Source organism: Buteo buteo, chromosome 27 (assembly GCF_964188355.1).
Source record: "Buteo buteo chromosome 27, bButBut1.hap1.1, whole genome shotgun sequence".
Lineage (NCBI taxonomy): Eukaryota > Metazoa > Chordata > Aves > Accipitriformes > Accipitridae > Buteo > Buteo buteo.
In genome coordinates, this window is record NC_134197.1 from 2,941,569 (window position 1) to 2,963,006 (window position 21,438).

At 44.4% G+C, this 21,438-nt stretch overlaps 1 protein-coding gene across 1 annotated transcript in view; it reads left to right on the top strand.

The window, feature by feature from the left end:
• The window catches only part of CACNA1H (calcium voltage-gated channel subunit alpha1 H), a 254,838-nt gene that overhangs the window by 145,050 nt on the left and 88,350 nt on the right, over nt 1-21,438 (top strand). The window contains exons 7-9 of the mRNA XM_075058453.1: nt 4,776-5,091; nt 17,950-18,042; nt 19,995-20,784. Coding sequence (XP_074914554.1) covers nt 4,776-5,091; nt 17,950-18,042; nt 19,995-20,784 — 1,199 coding nt within the window. The remainder of the gene's footprint in view (nt 1-4,775; nt 5,092-17,949; nt 18,043-19,994; nt 20,785-21,438) is intronic.

Consider the following 21,438-nt stretch of genomic DNA (forward strand, 5'->3'; position numbering starts at 1 on the left):
ACTGAGTTCTGCTTAATTGCTCCTCCTGGCATCGTTCTGTGCAGCAACGTTGGGTTGTCAGCAGGATTTCCTCCAGAGAGCAGCCTCCTCTTGGAGGGAACAGATCCTGCTTGGTGCTGAGTTTCCTCCACCTTTTCCCTTTCCTCCTCTGCTCCTCAGAAAGCTGAAGCAGGATTGTGCTTAGCGCACACACGGTACTCCAGCGGTTGTGGATGATGTACTGCATGGGATGGTTGGGCTGGGAGGACTGAGCCTGGAGGAAGATGGAGCAGAGAATAATTGTTCAGCCTCCTTTGACATGGGGGAGAATGGACTTGCCTGTCCTGCTGCTGTCCATCCTGCACATGAACATGCCCAGGGACAGAGAAAGGGGAATACATTGCAAAGCTGCTGCAATCCCAGAGAAAGATGTGCAGTGGGCAGCCAGCCGAGAAAGGGGTGTTAATCCTTTCTAATGTGATAACAAGATCCACTCTGGGGCTTAGTTTCTCATGTCTTTTCCCCAGAGCACAAGGGTCTCATGATTAGTGGATTCATTACCATTAATAAGTTATTTGGACTATGCCTGTTAGCAAGTAACAAGGAAGTCAGATTGACCTTTCCTGCACGTGGAGGTAGATGGTCTTGGCAGAGCTAATTCATTTATTTTGTGGATACTGGGGATTCCTTCATTCTGCAACACTGTTGTTTCTCGTTCTTGCTCTCCTTCCTTCTTTCCCCTTTTTGGTTTTGCCAGCAGGGTCATCAAGCAGAGGAACTAGAAAAAAGTCTTAAATTTGCAGTGTTTGCTGTCAGCTGGTGTGTCCCTTCCCCTCTGTACTCAGTGGTTGCAGAGCATCACGCAGGTGCGGGTCCCTCCCAGCCGGACGGATGCTCATGGTGTCTCTGTGCCCAGGGCAGATGTGGAAGAGAGAAGGGTTGGAAAAGGGCTGGGCAGAAAGTGGCCCCCATGCGACTGATTTTGGCCTGTCATAGGGAGGACTTCTAGCTTGTAAATCATTTTGGGGGCAATGACAAAAATGAGCAAGGCAGAGAAAAGTGAGGATAAAATCAGGCAGCAGCAGAACCAAATCAAGCTTCATCCACCCTTCGCAGTCAAGCTGTGCTTTGTTTTCCTGGTATTATTTTCCTCCCACAGCCACCAAAGTGTGTCGTTCTTTTGGTTCTCCAGAGGGTTTGGGCCCAGATCTTCTCTATGCAGCTTATTAGATCACAGCCCAGGGTGCTGTGTCTGCAGGCAGTATTTCTTCTTCAGCCCAAGGCTTCCTAAATGGTGACTCATGGGAAACATGCAGCCTCTCAAATCTGTGTATGTGGCTCATCAAGGGCCTTTCTAGTTGCAATGTGTAGTGAATAGCGAAGCGTTGAACGGGAGGGGAATTGGTCCTGTAGGTCCCCAGGCTGGTTGCTTTCCCTCACTCCAACAAAAGTGGGTGCATGGGCTGCAGCAGAATTGGCTGGCATGCTGCTTTCTGACTAGCTGTGTCCCTCCCTGTCCAGCCTGCCCAGTTGGAGTGGGCATATCAGGAGATCACAGATCAGCTCTGGGGGCTGAAATAAAGGTGATTAATCTGCAACAACGAACATTTATCAGAGTCCCACAGCTGGGAGGGCAGATAGCTGTGAAGTCGTGTGTGGTGCTGAATGTTGTGTATATTGTGCCGCGGTGGGAGAGGCAGCTCTCGGGGGAGCTCGGGTGTGAGGTCAGAGTGGAGCATCACGCTGATGCATCAGCCCTTCTGTCTGAGCACTTCTTCCATGGTCAGTGTTCTTGGCACAGGCGTGTGTGTGTCTGCATCTAAACACGAAACTGCTCCCAGGAAAGGAGCTTGTGCATCCATAGCTGCTAATTACACAATCATCCCTCCAGATGGTCCATCTCCCTCTGCAAGTCCAGCTTTGCTCTGGGTAGAATCCTAATTATACTGGCCCATGAGCTGTGGTGTGCTAAGCCTTCCCGTCCTGCCTGCTGCCAAAAGGTGTTTGTGATCAGGAAAATCCTGCTGCTGGTGTTGTAGTGGGGTGTTGTTTCCAGTGTGGTGAAGGAAGGAAGTTTTTTGCTGAGTTTCACAGCTCCACCTGGCTCTGGAGCAGGTTTTTGTGGAAGATCAGTTGCAGTTTTGAAGAGTATGTCCCTGGAGTGGCAGGTCCAGATCAAAGAGCCTTGGTGAGCGTTGTTTTAAGGGAAACAAGAAAGAGCAAGGGATGTTCCCAAAATCATACAGGGTTGTTGCAGGGCTGGGTGCTCAATGTGTAGTTTCGGGGTTGCAGATTACTGTCTGAGACTTGCCTTTGTGGCTGTCTCTGCTGCAAGCACCAGGTTTGGGCACCGAGCTGCCCAAACAGCAAAAATTTCAAGTTTGCATGACTTGTCACATGGGGGATTTGAGAACTGCAGAGATCTGTTGAGCCTTAGCTGAAGGTCCAGGTGCTTTGATGAGAAGGTACCAAATGAGACCTCTCCTGCCATCACCTTAGGGACTCATAGAGTAGCTCTTTGCCTGTAACTCATAAAGTCCTGGTTTCAAGAGTGGTGAAATCAGCCCCGGGGAAGCTGGTCATACCCTACAGTCCTGTGGCCATGCCACTTTGCTGTATCAGGTAGTGCACAGTGTAGTCCAGGCTGGGTCTGGGCTCTGGGGGTGTTAGACCCCTGCCACTACCACAGGGTGCAGAAAGCCCTGATCCCAATGTCCTATTTGAAAGGCTTCAGAGCTACTGAGCACCTGCTACTGAGTTTCTTGGGAGGAGGCTAGTGGGACATGCACCCGTGGCCTCTCAAACCTGGACGTTTCAGAGGAAAAAGTCCTTCCTGAGGCTGGTGAGGCGGGGATGGCTCTGTCCTGGGCTACATCGTGTGTTATGGAGGTGCAGAGCCCTCCCAGTACCTCCCTGGGTGAGCAGGCTCAGGCAGGCCCTGTGGCTGTAAGCAGAGATGTCCCAGGTGCGGTGTGGTCCTCACCACGTTTGAGGGTGCAGGAGCCTTTTGCATCTGAACTGAGCCCCTCTCAGCATACCCGCTAAGGCCAAAACAGAGCTGACGGGCTTTGCCTGCCATTTGTGAGTTAGAAGTCACTTCTCAGGTGTCTCTTCTCCTCCTCCTTCTGTTTCTTCTCTCAAGTTCCCCAGCTGTCTTTGCCAAAGTCTGTAGCACTCCCAGACACATCCTTGCGACTCGGTGCGTTTTAATCCTTTGCAAGCCTCTGCAATACCCCCCTCTGTGTGACAAACTCTGCTGGTTGTAGTATCTGATCTTCTAGCAAACACCGTGCTAGCGAAGCGCTCAGCCTTTTCTTCAGCTTGTTTTATATGGAAATTTCCTCCAAGTGAAACCAATTCATGGGAGGGGAAGGAGAAGGCTTTTAGGCAGTCCTGGAGGAAAAACATTTTTCAAGTTTTTCTTGACTGTTGAATCTAAGGCATAGAAACTGGGAAGAAGATATTACAGTTTTGTCTAGAGGTGTGGGAACACTGTGCAATGGAAGGGGAATAGCTGCTGAATATGTTTAATTGCCAGTGAAAAATGCCCAATTCCTCTGACATGTTACTCTTGTCTATTCCTAAAGCTGGGTGAACCCTCAACAGCCATCTCAAGTAATTCATTGATGGAGGGGAACCAAATTCCCCAGGAAAGTTGTTCAGGGTTAATTTCCCCTCAGCTCTGCCCTGCAGCAATTGCTCTCTCCTTAAGGTGCAGTTGCTGAATGACTCCTGCTTGACCCAACAGTTTTGGGGAGCAATTTCAAGCCATTGTATGGAATAACACTAGTTTGGCACTCATTAGAGCCAAATTTATTCAATAGTTTGGTACATTCAGAAACAGATAGAAATACAGCTGTCCTGTCTTGAAGAATACCTGCTCATCTTCTCCCCACATCTCGCTTGGTTGTATAATTTGTGTGTTGCCTTTTCCCTTATCTCCTGACTGGTTATATAGCATCTTAGATCCCTGCAGCTCTGAACGCAGCAGATAAAGTCAGCTCTAGGACTTTGCACTTTCTCATTTTGAGCAGTGCTTCAGCAGTGTGAGTGCTGGTGGGTCTCACTAATGCTAATAAAACAGCATGAAAAGTCCCAGGCTCTGCTTGCTCGCTGATCTGCCCCAGAGCACGCCTTGGGAAAAAAGGCACATCCCTGCCATGCTGCAATTAGAGCATTTGCTTATCTTAGCTGTAACAGAGCCATAAACTTTATCCAGGCCAATTAAATCAGATATGCAGTAAGCATACAGTTCCTATTAATGTGGGCTCATTCTTTTCTTATGTAAGTACAGAAGGAATTTGAGATGGCCTGTGGCTGGGTATCTCCTTGTTAAAGTTCAGCTCACTCATCACAGAGATGGGCTGAGGGGCAAATTTATTGGAAAGCTGCTTTGCCATCAGCTTTTCTGAAGCATATTTTGAGCATCAGAAGAGCTATCTTAAAATCCTTAGATAGAAACAAAAAGTTCCCTAGATTTTTGGGAAGCACCTGGCCTGCTGGGTTTTTTCTCTCTATACCCTCTCATTTCAACTTTCAACTGCCCTGTTCACTTGGGAAAACTCAGGCTGATCTTTAACTGAAAGATCACTGGTGCCTTACAGGATGCAAAAAGCTTTGTAGACAAAGGTAAGGGCTGATATCTCAACTGTGGCTTGCCATCCCCAGTCTGATGGGGCTGAAGGGCAAAGGAGAAATAACACACCCAAACCAGGGACAGAAACCAGTGCCTTTTGCTGCTGCTGAAACAAGGGATGCATTGTTTGTTCTCATCCTTCTCTTTCTTCCCCCTCCAGGACGTACAACCTTACATTCCTGCATCCGTACTACCGGACAGACGAAGCGGAGGAGAACCCATTCATCTGCTCATCACATCGTGAAAACGGCATGCAGAAATGCTCCAACATCCCAAACAGGAAGGAGTACAAGGTGGAGTGCACCTTGAGCATGGACTCCTACACCCCAAGTTTATACAACCCTGATTTCAGCAGCAGGAATGCCTGCATAAACTGGAACCAGTATTACAACGTATGCATGGCAGGGGACGTAAACCCACACAACGGAGCTATCAATTTTGATAATATTGGATATGCCTGGATAGCTATTTTTCAGGTAGGATTCTCCTAAAGATTTTTCTGTTCTGTCATGTTTTGCTTGGAAAGATTTTAATAGATGTATCAGAGGAGAACGGTATTTACTTGTACTTGTGTGAAACTGCAAATGAAGACACATCAAGTAAATGAATCGGACAATAACCTGCACAAATGTTGCAAGAGAGCATTTGAAGAGAATAGCAATTTTTTCAGTGCATTTTAGAAGAGGGGGGAAATACTTCTTGAGACAGACAACAGTATGGAAATTTCTAGCACTGCAAATCAGACCTGGATAAATCCCAGGGATTTTTGAGAGTTAGGGTCTTTATTTATTGCTGTAGTATCAGGAAATGGAGAGTGTTGTTGAAGTCCTTAAGCAAGACTTAATATCATTCTAAAATGTAGGAACTAGCTTGATGGCATGGTTTGGGCTTGATTCTAGAATTACAGAGTTATACTGGTTAGCATGGTATGCTGGAGGGCAGAAGAAATCTGTTCTGGCTAGAATACCTGTGAAGAGATACTACTCGTGGAATTTGAGTCTTTCTTGATCCACACCTGTACAGCTCTTCACTAGAGACCAAAGTACTTATAGCTCAAACTGGGGAAGCCTTTACAGGTGACAAACATTCCAGCAACTGAAGCATTTTCAAAGCATTTGTAGCTCTGGAACATTGGATAGCTCATCTACACAGTCCAGAGGCTATGGTCTCTTAGGGCTAGCCTATTTTAAATGATCCATGTACTGTTTTCCATTTTTAATTTGCACTTTCTGGTTTTAATACAAATTTCTTCATGCTTTTGGGTAGATGCCCTGTTTCATTTGGTCCTGCTCAAGTGTAGGTGACATCTATTCCTAAAAGAGAAAAAAAATGCCCTTTTTAGTTTTGTTAATGATGAATAATTACTCATTCAGAGCTCTAAATTTCATTTATGAATTTCCTGCTAGTTTCACATTATAATAGGAACTTAATAACTTTCAATTTTCATCTGGGAGCTGTAAAGGGGTGATTGCTTGCTCTGAGCATCTTGTCTGCTCTCATGCTGTCACAGTAGCACACCTTGCTGCTGTTGTCAGAGGCTTAAAACCAAATCCAGAAGGGTTCAGACAGATCCCAAGTCTCTACTAGACTATATTTTTTAAAATGCTTTGGTTCTTTCCTGGAATTAGTATGTCAAGAGAGGAGCTGCCATAGTAATTTTGAATATTTCTGACTGGTAGCAAGTGTTGCATAAAGGAAGAGGGAAATCAAAGTGAGAATAGTAGATAGGTCTCTGGCTGTACTTGCATTCTCCTTTTTCTGCTCTTGCATAGTTCTTTGACGGAGCTTGATGGATGTGCCCAGGAGGTCCCATCTGGCTCCCACCATGGGGCAGCAATGTTCTTGCCAAAGAAAGGGCAGAGGGCAATGTGTTGCAGAGCACCTGTGCTAGTGCATCGAAAATGAGCAGGTGCTTCTCGAGGGGTCCTGCTTCCTTTTTACTTCCAGTGCCTTTCTGCAGACTGCAAGTTTTCATTTCGTGTTGGTATTTCATTTCCTCAGCCTGAAAATGTGCGGTTTTAAGCCAGGAAGAACACACCAGCCACAGCAGAGGTTGCAACTGATTCCTTTGGGCAGAGCAGAGTCTCTGGCAAAGTTGGATATTGTATCCATAGATCATTTTGGCAGCTGCCAGGAGGTTTATGATTGGTTTTAGTGCTGCTTAGGCCATGCAAATGCTAAAGAGTATTTCCAGCCAAAAACTCTTCTTACATCTTTTTCCTTTTAGAAGTAAGGACTTGCTTTTAGAAGCTGAAAACAATATAACTCCAGGTAAAGAAACAGCTGTTGGGAGTAAGGTGCTTGCTTAACTTTGATATGGAAAGAGTAAATCACTACTGCAAGAGGTGGCATGCTAAATCAAAACAGTTGCTGTAAGCAGAGAACATTTAACAAATAAAGCTATTGAGTTGTGCTCTCATAACATTTAATAGTTGAAACTGGGTAGCACCAGGTCAGCAGTTAGATGAGGCCTCAAAGTAAGTAGTGCAGAAAGTAGAACGGATGGGTTTAGTAGCTCAGGAGCTTCCCTGTGAATTGGTATTGAATTACTAGGCAGAAAGCACTCTGCTGTGTTCTGGATGAGACAGGTCCAATTGTCCTGATCCCTTCTGAGGAATAATGAATACGTGGTACTTTGCAAGAGTTGTAATGGTGGACTGAACCTCAAGGTCTGGCAAGCCTCCAGTTTGCATAATGGCAATCTTAGGACTCAGCTGGATAGAGCATCCCTCGTGATTTATCCCAAATGAGTTGGAAATCTAGCATGGTTTAAGAGCTGTCAGAAGGGAGGTTGGTGAAATGAGCCCCACAGGTGAGATTTGGAAGGAAGCTTCCAAGTGCAGTGACTGCAAGTCGTGCCCATGAGTTTCCAAGGGCACAGTTTGATACTGTGCAGCCTGCGAACAAACAAAACCAAAAGCAGACTTTGACAGGGAAATCTGAAGATCTCTACTCCAAAATGTCCTTGCGAATGGTGCGCCAAGGCAGGAGGCTAGCAGTATGGCCAAACCCTTTCAGCTGCCAGAATTTGGATTTAAGCAGCCAAGCTGAAAGACACTTAACTTCATGGTAGTGATCCTGAACTTGCAAGTAACCTGGCATGTGGCAGCAGAGCGTACCAAACAGTGAAATGCATTGTTGACCTTCCAAGTGGAAGAGTAAGTCAGAGGCATCAGACAGGAGAACCAACCTAGTGCAAATAAAAAAATCTTAAAGTAATAAAGATGGTGGCTGCATCTATGGGTGTTTGAAAGGATAATAATTCCTTATGTAATCCTGCAAATGATTAATGTTTTGATTCCCCTCATTTGTTGTGTAATAGGCTAATTCATGTATATAATTGCTACAAAGGCACGTTCAATGGCAAATTATGTGAACTAATTAGCTTATTACAGAATAAATGAAAGGAGATGGAACCTAAATTAACTGTGAGGTTTGGCATGATATTAAGATCCCTTTATTGCACATGAATTTCAGGTGCAACAATAAGAGCAGTAATTACAGGTATTGTCACACTGCAAATGATGAATTACCCACCTAACCAAAGTCCAATTTAATTTGAATTACTGACAGTCTCAGTGGAGCAACCAAAACACTGCCACCTTCCTAACCATCAGTCTTGGGGTGGCCAGGCCCGGACGCAGAAACCCTGTTAAAACAAAAGGGGGTTGGGTGGCTGGTAAGATACACAGTTTGGGAAGAAGAGATGATTTAGGCTACTTTGCAAACCACAGAACCATTGCTTGGATGATTTCACATCTGACTTGCAGAAAAGTAAGACCTATAATAGCACTTTACATCAGGAGGCAATGCTTTTGGCAAAACTAGTGAGACAAAGTTGAAGGAGCAATAACCATCAGCTAGGCAGAACCAAGATGAGATCAAGGGAACAAGCTGTTCCTCTGTGCCTCCTTCCAGGGTATAGTTGGAAGGACTGAACTATGAGAGCAGATGTATGGGAAAAAATTTACATGGACGTTTCAGGAAATACCCATCCAATACAAGAGAAAAGATTTGTCTGGCAATTCAGAGGAGCTGTGACACTGTTGGTGCTGAGTTACCTTTTCTGTGACCTCTTCTTCACATGTATTTTGGAAGTAGTTGTGTTTTCTAAGGGTCTTCCTTAATGAAGGACCCTCTTGAAATTAGTCCTTGGATACAGCTCTCAGATTCATGATTCTGTTTCTGGCTTATGTTGTTCTGAGTGCATATTGCTTCTATGAGGTCTTGCTTAAGAAGACGTCTCAGTTTACAAGTTAATCAAGTCATACAAGTAACACATCTCTGGCCCATGATCAGAAGGCCCTAGTGAGGGAATTCTCAGAGGAGACCGTTTTGCATTCAGCAGCCCCCTTGCTGCTGTCAGGAAAAAAAAAATAAGCCTAGTTGTGTTCACGAGAGCTGAAGACAGCCCAGCAGGCGCACGACATAAGAATGTCCAAGAAAGGAAAAGCTGAATCACCTTCTGAAGAAAGATGTCTGGAAATAGAGCAGTGCTAAAGGAACTGTCAGCAGCAGCAAGAGTTCAAGGTGTTGATAGCGTGCTTAGATGGGGAGCTTCTCTTTGCACCTGGTCTCACCAAAACTAGTGGTATGTTACAGCCACAAAGATGTGGGTGACGAGCTCAGGAGAGAAAACAAGTTTGGGGTGGGAAAGTAGGGGAATCGATGCCACCCACTTCTTCCTTCATTTGTCCTTCTGCAGATACTTTACTCCTAATGCAATGGCAGGCTGGCTGTGCAGGTGTGACAGCTGGCAGTGACAGCCGTATGCTGCAGGCCACCTGCTGAAATAGCCCTTTTTTTTCGATGTGAAGTTACCTCTCTTGTGCTCTAGCTTGTCAAAAAAAAACCCCTGGGAGCTTGTGTAAGCTATCTCAATCCAATCAAGGATTTATTCATTTTGACCCCGCTCTGTGTGCTGATGAAGGGCTTGTTTTGTCTCCGTGTTGCTGACTCTGCTTCTGCCGGGATCTGCACCCCTGCAAGCTGTGCCTGTACATGGGCCGGCTGAGAAAGTACAGAGCTTGGGGGAAGATTTCAGGTTTGGAAAGAGGAAGGTTCATTTGTCTCATTTCACTATTGTTTGGTGCCCTGATCTGTTCCACAGCCATTGCCCACTTCACATTGTTTCAGCCTCTGTTCATCATGATTGAAATCATTCCCTGAGGACTTCTCCCTTGCCTGGAAATCTTTCAGCTAAATCTGTAATGGGAACCATATCTTCTGTTTGAATTAAAGGAAAGATTATATGCATTTCAATGCACTTCTGCTATGGCCAAACGCAAGAATGAGCTTGGAGTCCCTCCTCATCTATACTGTCACTCTGTCAAGAAAAGATCTTGTTTGAGGAGACAAGACCCGAAGCTCTAACATTGCTTTCCCTTAGAGTATGCACAAACCTCCACTCTGGAACATACTGGCAGGACAGAATTGGCAGGGTCATTCCAGTTTGTTCCTACTTGCACATCTTCCTCTTAGCTGGGCTGTCTACTCAGGTGGATGTTAACAGGGACTTGGGGCGGGGGGGGGCTGTTTCTCTTGCTTTGTTGATGGGACATCAAGGTACCTCAGCCAAGTTCCTTACAAAATAACAGCTCAGGAATGGTCACCCCAGTGTCTCGAGTATTGTACGCAAGATGTTACCAACACGCTTGCTTGCCTGTCTGCTGCAACCTCTGTTCTTCCACTTCCAGTAGTCTTAAATATTTTGGGGAACAGCCAAAAGGCACACTGAAGCAGAAGGAAGTGAAAGAGCCTGTGGCTTCCAACAGCAATTGTATTTATCCGTGCAACGTGTAGTTTTGTGAGCCATGTTTTTCAGAAGCAGCTGTCACACTGGGTGCCCATGTTTTCAGGGTTGATTGAGTAGATAATTTTTTGGCCGAAAGGACTTTTTTTGTCAAATGGTTCATTCTTTAAACTGGAGATATTTCAACAATGCTTATCTGTACTGAATTTGGCAAGAAAAGAGTTCTAAGCTTTTCATTTCCACTGCTTCAAGATGATGCTTTGTCACTAGACTTGAATCTGTTTTGGATCACCAAAAATATTTCCCTCTAAATGATGGGGTTTGAGTTTTGTTGGTGTTGCTTTTTTTAATTTGGTCAGCCAAATAAACATCATTTTCTGCATTTGAAGAGCTTTCATGCTGAATACCCAATCTAAAAATATCCAGCCCCTTTAAAGCATCTCAGAGTGCGGTTTGAAGAGGATTAGTTGCTTTTGAAAAATCTCCTTAATTTTGAAGGTTAGAATGAATTGTCCCATATAGCACAACTCAGAGAGGCCATCCTGATTCTGGGTCTGGGCCCACTAACCTATGGGAGATATCAGAGGGACCCAGCATGGCACAGAAACCTCTGTAGTTTTGGAAGGTTTCATCTTACCTCAATCATAGATTCTTGTATCCAGAGTAGAAAGAAGGGTGCCTGCGGCAAGCCATGACCCAATCTGGAGTCCAGTTAGGTGATGAAAAAGCTACTGGTCTTGAGGTACATCAACAATTCTTACAGGAAAATCTTAATTTGATTTGATTGCCCTAAACGGGCTCCGTGATCCGTTGCTGCTATTGCACCTTGCACTGTGAGTTGTACATAGCCTAAGGGAGACTTGCATGCTAAGCCAAAGGTTTGGCTCCTTTACCGTCATGTCCCCACACAACTGTCTCCAGACTGCGTTGAGTTGGCAGACCCATCCAGGAGAACAAGACACCCCCCATGCTCTGATTAGTGTGAATGGGTAAAGCTTAGACGCTTGGACACCTGAAATGTTTTCTGGGTCATAAGTCCTGAACAGAGGGCTAGTTGTGCTTGAAGTTGTGCACCCTTTGTCCCTAATAATGTCTAATGTAATTTGAAACAAGGTGTAATAACATGAATAACAAAAATCCTTACTTTTTTCATTTGGGCCAGTACCGCAAACTGCTGCTGTGTTCCAGACAGTGGTGTCTGGAGAAGTGCTGTCATTCATATAATTGCTATACGGTACACTCATCTGTAAGCAAGGATCTCAGTCTGGCTTCAGTTCCCTTCTCCTCACTGCAGACTCTTCATCTTTCAGCTTTGCTCTGCTATAAAATGCTGATTTATGGTGCTCTCCATGATAATGGACTCATTATTGCTGAAGCTAAACAGTTAAATACATTCCCTGTGCATAAGATACTTTACACAAACAATGAAGACAGAGGATAATTACCACAGTAAATCAAACCTCATGAATATGGACTGAGATGCGATTTGTTATAAGCAGCAGTCATCTGAAATCAGTGATGTTTTTGCTATCAGATGAGGATCTTGCATTATTTAGTGTGAAACGGAGAGACAGCAACTAACCTTCCTTTTGTAGCAGAAGTTGTTGAGTTTTTATGCCATTTTTAAGCCTGCAGATTCACTTTCATGAGGTTTAGGGCCACCAATAACAGTATCAGTGATGTGTCCAACTATTGCACACTGGCTGCGCTCTGCTTTTCAAGATCCACTGTGAACTGGTAGTGCTGACCAGAGATCACATTTATGTGGAACAAATTTGAGCCATCACAAATCCAAGACATGCAAGGTTGCACAGTTTCCTTTTTTCAGTTTTGCAGGGCCACTTTTCAGAGCAGATGCATGCTTTGCAAGACTTTCAATTTATAACGAAATGTCTAAAGGTGCTTTGGAAAGTAAGCAGGCCCTCAAAGTGAAAGGGAAAGCATCTGTTCAAAGGACATTACTCAATATAATAAAACCTGTTTTTCTGACCACAGAGATTACTTAACAACATGTGTCATGAGGAAATAATTAAAATTGTGAAGTTGACTTCAAAAATAGTGATTTGGTTAGCTGCCAAGCGCTCTGCATATGGAAAAGGAGTACTCTATTATTCACTGGTCAGTGCTTGCTAGCCAAATCAATATGCCCAAGAGGGCAGAATACATAGATAAGAGGCTTTCAGAAATGAATGCTGAAGGCCTTATAAAACTTACTGAGACCATCATAGTAACTAATAGTGCTCTCAATTTATATCATTGGATCCTGTCTTGATGAGGTTTATAAAAATAAAAAAGCCTTGCAGCAGGGCCAGGGAAATGATGAGTTAAAAACTAAATAAAACCAAATAATCATGGCAGGGCTCAGAGTTGCTGTTTGGTTCAGCATAATTGATTCTGATGCAGATAATGCCCATCTTGTTCCCAAAGGACCCAGTTTAGGCCAAAGAAAAAGAAGCTGAGTGCAAATTATAGATGTCAATTAAGATGAACACTTCAAATGGTTTGGAAACACTTGGGTTTCTCTATATCTGTGTATCATCTCCTGCTTCAGCGAGGCACTGTTGAACAAGCACCTGCAATTCTGAAATCAACCACCAAGGAAATTTCTGTTTGCCAGAGCTATGCTTTATAGCGGTTTTGATCAAAGTGTGAGATGCTGATTTTGGTTCCCATTCTTAGGGAGGCTGTTTCTACAAATGAAGTTTGTTCAAGTAATCATAGAAGTGAAATCTTGCCATGAGAAAGATCAGGCCTCAAGGCTAGGCTGGAGTTTTGTATGCTGTGCATTCAGTTCTTGCAATCTTTTCAGCTTCACTTCACACAGTAATTGTCCAAACTTTCCTCGATTGATTAGTGGCACCTCAAGGTTGATTTCTGTCTGCAGCAGTCCATCTGGCACTAGCCATTAGTGCTTTCTAATACACAGAAAGTAATTCAGTGTTTGACTTTACTAATTAAAGTAGTTTGGGTTGGAGTTTGGGTATTGGTTTTTTTTTCCCTGGATGATTCTTTTTTTTTTTCTTAACTGACACTAAAGCAAAAAATAACATGCTCTTGAATGGATTATAGCCAAGAACTTGCAAAAATTTTGGCAGAGCTCAAAGACAAGGATTTTTATGATGAAAACTTCTTGACAAAATAAAAGAAATTGTTCTGCAGAGGCCTTTGAAGTGACCCCAGAAAAAACAATGTAAACCTCCTGTCTCCCTGGGAACAATGCGGAGGTCTGAGTTAATTGCCAGCGTCTTTAATCTAGGTCTCCCTTGTGATTTTTCACTCTGGAGTTTTAGATTGATTCTGATTAGCTTGACTAGAAGACCTGATTCTGTCCCCAATTATGCTACTATAAATCAGATGAGCACCTTTGTTACAATTGATGAAATTATTGTCGCATGAGCAAATCAGGAGGATCAGAATCACAGAACAGAAGACATAAAAAAGAAAAAATCTGATTGTCCACTCTGTCCTGCTCGTATTAGTATGGTGATCAGGGAGTACCTGACTGTGGACTGCATGAATGGTGTCCAAGCCAAAGATCAATGAAGTCAAAATCTGTCTTTACATTCACCTGAGTGAGCTTTCAGTTAAATCCTTGCAGTGGTGGGAGAGAGGATCAGACACAAGGCTCAGGGCTTTAATACTCAGCCTCATAGGTATTAATGGGAGACAAATGATTGATGCCATCCCTGCCCATGCTGTGTAAGAGGTAAAGGACTGAATGAGCAGGCAAGGGGAATCAGACTTAGCATGATACAGGATCTCTGATGGGTTAGAGGACAGCTCTGTTCTCTGCCCAGAGTCTCAGTCCTTCGAAGGCAAAAATCATTTCCCCATGCTAAGGGGGCAGTATCTCCTTTCCCACTGGGTCTGCAGCATGTGATCACAGTGAGCAGCACCCTCCAGGACAACCTTGCCAATCATCTTAATTGAATCTTTCAGCTATTTCCCTGCAGCTGCCAATTTTAGTGTGCCATGTATCTTGCACATCTTTTTCATCAGAGCAGAATTAGGAAACGTGTTTCTTGCTGTCTTATCTCTGTTGATAAATAATCGTATGTTGCATTTATTGGAAGCTTTGAACTGGTACATTTGGAGACACTGTTTAATATGTCTGTCTGTGAACAACCGTGGCTTGAACAGAATTTAATTACTGAGAATGGATTTCTGAGATTGGAAAGCACAAGAAAGGTGCTCTAGGTCCTTGGAAGACATCTATAAAGGGCTTGGAGGGCCAAATCCTGGAGCTGCAGTCAACTGCGTTAATCAGATTGGAAACTGAAGAGAGAAGGAAGTCATTTCTGCTTAGCGAAGTAGGTGATACTGCATTCAGGGTGCCCCAAGGGAGGAACAGTAGGCAAAGCAACGCTGAAAAAAATATCCTTGGTCTTGGGAGAATAGCGAGAGTTGCTAGCTTTCCCTCTGAGTTCATCTGGTCTGAGAATAAGTGTGTAGGATCAAACTGTGCATTACAGCAGTGAACTTTGCACCAGTGCAGGTGCCTTTGACTTGGTTCCAAAAATAGTTAAAGAGTTTAGTTCGTGGTGTATAGACCAGCTGTTGGCAAATTCAAATGGTCTGGTTCCCATTTACACCAAGGCCTTGCTGGGGATATGCAATGAGATCTTGGAGTAGGTAAAAATGTACTCATAAAGTCATTCAGAGCACTTTAAAGGACAGCGGGAAAGAAGTGCACAGCATGGCAAGAATCAGGCTGTAAAAATCATAGATGCTGTTCCTGTCCAGACAGGTGGCTATGCATGTGTGTTCTCCTGCATTTCTCCACAGCTATTTGATTAAAAAAAAAAGAAGACAGATGTCTGTGAGCACGCTCTCTTACAGGATTGCTAGTACTCTCTAATCCTCAGCAGTTCAGGAATCCTTCCCCTAGGTTCTGCTGCATTTATTCTGGGTGATGAGTCCAAGAATGAATCCACAAAGATGTCAAACAGGAGAACAAAAGCCCAGCGGTCTGTTTATCCCTCCTGTATCCCTTTGGTTCACAAGTGAGTAGTAAATAATGCAAATTCTAATTACATCTTAAATATTCTGAGAGCCGGATGAGCATTTTCAGCCCTCTGGAGGAGAAATGTGGTGTGTTGATTGATTCTTGCTGAAAATGCTGTCTAGCATGCAAGAAAAATACCTCTATAAATGTTGGTTGGTCCTCACTCTTGTCTCAGCAGCTGTTTCCCAGGTGGGAAGCTGGCAGCGCCTACAGAAGCCCAACAGCAGCCCCCAGGTCACTCCTTTTGTAGAGACGCCTCTGAGTTTAATCGTTCTAATATATTGAATTTGAGGATTGCCAGCAAAATGCAAATTTGGTGAAGAGGTGTATTCAATATGTTTGGAGTCCCTGGGCTCATTTTTCATCCCCAAGTGTAAATGGATGGAGCACCTGCTGTGCCAGCTGTGGCAGCCTGACTCCAAAATGTCCATCCAAATAGAGGAGAAGGAAGGGAGAGGACTTTGAACAACACAAAGGAGACTGCTTCCTAGGTAGCTGGCAGTGATTTGGTTTAGCCTTGTGTCACGTCCCGACTTGATCCCTCCAGTTTACCCATGAACCTCCACAGGCATTGAGTGCAAGAGATGATCAGCTGCTGTGCACAGCCAACACAGGCAAGGAATGCCACCGAAAAGAACTTTGCTCTCTATAAGAGTTTCAACTGTGTTAAAGGAAAGACAGAAAAGGGCAGCTTGAGTTTGATTGCTTGTCCATTTCATACCGCTGAACAGACTGATTACTGCCTGTGTCTGCCCAGACAGCTTAACCCCTTCTCAGACTCCAAGGTGAATAACAGCACTTGCATCCACACAAAAAAATGTGTCTGTTGTGGAAGACTTTCTACCACAGATCTCTGGGGTTCGTGTTGACCAAAAGCATTCTTTTTGGTTTGTTAAACCCATGCTGCTGGAAGCATAGCATTGCTCTCTGATACCTGTACACCACTAACCAGCAGCAAGGATGTGATATAAAACTGTCTAATGCCTGTAATAAGGAACGGGAGAGGTGGGTGCAGTTTGTGTAAATGCAGCCAGCATGTCATCAGACCTGATTGCTCAAAGTCTTTAGCAATGCTGACAGAGTCAAACAGCTGCAGAGACATTTTTTACCTGCTCCTTGGCAGATCATGTTTATTGGTTTTAGCATGGAGCTGTATTCACTGGCTTCTTCTCACTCAGCTGTGTGGTGGGTGTTAAGTTACGCGTGCTTCAACACTGGAAGTGGGTTTGAAAACTTGCTGGTGAGACATCACCACATTTGACTTTAGGATGAGAGGAATCAAGAGTAGGTAGTGTTTCTCTTCCAGCATGCATGAGCTAATGCAAGGTGCTCTGACGGTCTCAGGGAAACTGAGAGTACTGATAGTTGTGTGTACAGCAATGCTCTCCCCCTTGCAGATGTGGTCGTATACCAAAGATCCATATCTAGGAGCTTCTTCTGGCTCCTTAAGTAAAAAAAAAAAACAAAAAAAAAAAAAAAAACAAAAACAAAAACAAAAAAACAACAAACGGGAGAAAAGTGGCTAGGATTCATGTCTGACTCCCCTGCAAGTGTTTTGCCCTGATGCTCCAAGTGTGACAAGCACATTGTTTTATTCACTGCCTCAACAGCAAGTGCTTTATGGATCAGCTTTCCTGTATGCATCATACAGAAAGTCCCCTACACCAATGAGGCTTGATCCTTTTCTTGTTCACAGCAAGCTAATTCACAGTTCCTTCACTGCAAACATGGTTTAAATCAGGAAGGATGCCACTGAAATTGGAGACAGGCAGCAATTCTGGGTTTATGCTAGGACCAGCAAGGTTCACATTAGGCGTAGTGAACAGGGTACATCACTGCAAGTAAATTCAGACAGGAGCTTTGATTTTGATGGAAATTGTGCTGGAATTTCAGGTCTAGGACTAGCAGCAAGATAGCACTAGAAGTTTGGTATGTTTTATCTAAATAAAAAAGTGTAAATTACATGGAAGAATTTGCTTTGCTCTGCACACAGCCTGTGTGGTGTTAATTAAATCCTCAGCTTCTTTTTTAGTGGAAGGAAGACTGAGAAAACGAGTATGAAATCAATTTTACATTTAATTAAAGTAACTCTTTTCCATTCAGATGCTTTCCCACTATGATATTGGTGATGCAGTTGTAATGGTGAGCCAGTAGGAATCACAAAGAAATTGGTTTTACAGAAACAAAATTGACTTTAAAACTTAGGAATTTTATGGGTAGTATTACAAAACCAGGAGCCTAAGGTAAAAGCCCAGATCTCTGCACAGAGAGGCCTTTGCTTTGTTTATAATCCCTCCTCAGAAATTTTTTGCACTGGCTCAGAACCAGTGTTTCAGATGTTTTATTGTAATCTTTTATCACTTTAATTGTACCAGATTCCTGTAGAAACCTCAGGCCAGTCCTTTGGTCACACATTGCTGCTATTCTAAGCCAACTGGGAAGAGAAGTGCAGCAGGTCTGGATGGATCCTGAGAGATGCTGTGGTGTGATGAGTACCAGGCACTATCAGAAAATTGATGTTTACTAACTTTTTGGTTGACTTTTGTTCTTACGCTTTCTTTCTCTGTCTTCCTGTAGGTTATAACCCTGGAAGGATGGGTTGACATCATGTATTATGTGATGGATGCACATTCTTTTTACAATTTTATATATTTTATATTGCTTATAATAGTAAGTATGAACTGTGAGATGCTCCCATTCCTTGTCCTTGTGGGGTAAAGTTTTTCCCTGGGCTTTTCACAGAGAAGAGCCAGCTAGGATTCAGAGTGGAAGACTTTCCTCCCAACATAAAGTGTAATCATTCGGGTTGTGATTAGTGCTGCGGGGACAGGTTATTGGCTACAATAGCCCTTTTTAGTGTCACATGTGATGCATAGTCACAGCTTGTCAAGCCATATGGTCTTCCCTCCCCCTTACTCTCCCAGTCTTGGTCTTGTCACCTTGATGTGTCCTAACTATTGTGCCTTGGCCAAGCAACTGCTAATCAAAACAAAAAGCGGAGAGGCTGTAGCTTTTCTTCTTTTAGCCACCTCAGTCTGCCAGAGGACACCTCATTTCAATGAAGGGCCCTCAAACTGTTGAACTTCACCTGAGCCCTTTAAATAACCGTAATAACGGCAGTGCAGCTTTCTGAGGTCTTACGGTGCTGTCATTCCTAAAAACAAAGTATTACTCACTGGAGGTTGCCTTCAGAAGCTGCTATTCCCTGTTAGCAAGGTTCTTTTTTTACAATGGGCACAACCTTCTCCAGTGGTCTATATCTGTGGAAAAGTTAAGCATTTAAGTCAGGAGGAGAGCAGAGGGAAAAGTACCAAGTAGATTTCAGGCAGGACATGGGACGGAGGCACTTTGAGGTGCTTTTGTGGCTGGATATTCTTTATATATAACCCCATCCTCATCAGTGTGGTTTTGAAGGCCTTGGGAAGTCAAACCACCAGAGCTCCCACCACCAGTGGGAAAGGCATGGGTCAGAGCAGTGTGAGAGTTTCCCAGTAATGAACAGCATTCTGAAGCCAGTGATTTTTGAGCCTTTAGCAATGGGCCATGCATAGTAGAGATCTACGCTCCACTCTTTTGAGCCCTTCTCTACATATGGATCCTTGCAGAAAAGCCAGAAGGTGACTAATCTCCAAGTCACTTGGAGCTGGGAATGGCACCCTTGCTGCTTCTCAAACAGTATCCAAGATGATATTACAAACTGGAGAATAGCACTGCAAAACATCTCCCAACGGCTTCCCCTGAGGATTCACCAGACAATGGTCCAGATTAAATCCATACGTTTCCTACTGAGCGCAGCACAGAGGTTTGGCCATGTAGACAGTGGCACTTTCTTGACGTCAGTCCCTTTCACGCCTAAGGGCACTGATTTGCTGATGGGAATATTTGACATTTTCCTTTGGCTGATTTATGAACCCAAGTGGTGAAAAACCAGTTTATGGACTCAACAGCTGAGGGAAGGATGTAGCCTTAGGTCACTTCACATTCTTGTCCTTGGGACTTCATTTTGAAACCCTGGTATCACCCAAGAACACATCAACTCAATCAGACAATAAATCAGGCCTTTCTAGAAACGCTGAGTCTCCTGAAGATGCATTTCTCTGTGTCAGAGGGATACAAGAGTAGAAGGTCACTGATGCATGGACCCTGACTGTCCTCCTCAAAATGAGGGCATACATTTGCCAGGGTGTGAAGTGATAGAGGAGGAGAAGAGGCAGTTTCAGTACAGCACAAATTGGACTTCAGACCATCTTTCCTTGCAGGTTGGCTGGGTGTTTTCTAGTGATCTGTTTTGTGGTGGTAACCGATTGCACTGTGTTTCATACACCCTACGTTAGTAGCAAATGTCATCACTGTTGAGGGGAGGAAAGTGGTGAAGGCTATTGTTAACAGCTTTCTCTGCCATTGCCAAAATAATTTAACATGGCTTAGGAGCAAATTTAGCAGCTCAGGCACATGTTGACATAACATTTGGTGAGCAGACCCTGAGATTTGGCATGTTTGGAAATCTCAGGATTTCTTAAGAACCACACTTTAAGTCCAGACAGCATGTGGTGGCGAAGAACGTGTCTTGCTTTGTAAAGTTCCTGCTAATTTGCTAATTCCTTTCCCTGTGTTTTCTCCAGGTTGGTTCCTTCTTCATGATTAACTTGTGCCTGGTTGTGATAGCAACACAGTTTTCTGAAACAAAGCAGCGGGAGAACCAGCTGATGCAGGAGCAGCGGGCCCGTTATCTCTCCAACGACAGCACAATTGCCAGCTTCTCGGAGCCAGGTAGCTGCTACGAGGAGCTGCTCAAGTACATCTGCCACATCTTCAGGAAGGTGAAAAGGCGGACAATACGCCTGTACAATAACTGGCAGAGTAAGCGCCGGAAAAAAGTTAACCCAAACAGCACCACAAATGGACAAAGCCACCGTGGCAAAAAGCGCATCACCTCCATACACCACCTCATCCACCATCACCATCACCATCACCACCACCACTATCACATCAGCAATGGGAGCCCTCGGGGGCCATGCTCCAACCCTGAGATCTGCGACCTGGAACTCAAGGTCATGAAACCTGGAGGCCAATTGATGCTTCCTCCTCCATCACCCAACTTGCAGACCCCTGCTCCTCCTCCAGATTCGGAGTCTGTGCACAGCATTTACCACGCAGACTGTCATGTCGAAGGACCACAGGTGAACTGTAAGTCTTCCAATGCCCCTGCAAGCATTAAACTGACTGCCGGACTCTCCAACCATGGCAACATGAACTATCCTACCATCCTGCCTTCTCCAACTAGCAAGGCCAGTTCTGTTCCAGTTCCCAAAGGAAAGAAGAATGGCAATTCACCTGTGGCCGTGGTTAATAGCCCTGTGAATTTGGGCACGGATTCTTATGGGAAGCTGCAGCAACTGGTAGGAGAACATGGTAAGGACAAGCAAGCTGCTTTCTTTTGCTTAGGAAGACTGGGCAAAGGGCAAATTGCTCTAGAGTGAAGGTGTTAATGACAGCCATGTAGGGTGCTGAAAATGGAGGCTGTTTTGTGAATGCTATTTGAACTGAGCGCTGAAGCCAGAAGTAGGACAGGTTGAGGGACTGAGAGCTCTGTTCCTTCTACCCTTGTATTTGCAGTCATTGGGTAAAGCAAGATACAGGATGGTCCGGGCAGTGAGTTCAGGCCACCGCTGGAGGCCTCTCTCCCGTGGTTACAAAGCATGTGTTTTTGAGCTCCTTTCATGTGCTTAGTGATATCCTGGAGATTCTCCTTCTGTTCCCACCCAAGAACAGATCTATGCAGCCCATGGAATTACCTCTCTGGTGAATGACAGACCTGCCGGCTGCAGCCCTGCACCAGAGAAGCCCCAGATGCTGGGAGATGGTACCTTGAAAGGGAAGAGCAGGTGGAAGCTGGTGGAGAAGCATAAGGTATAGGAAACATAAGAAGTTTAAAACAGAGAGTCACCGAAAGAACTCAAAACAGATACTTCTAGAAACCCCTAGCTCTGCTCTGATGGGCCCCTGAGCCTCTGAATTTTTTTCTGGTAAGAAGGGGCAGAAGGTTTGGAGGAAGGCCCACGGCCA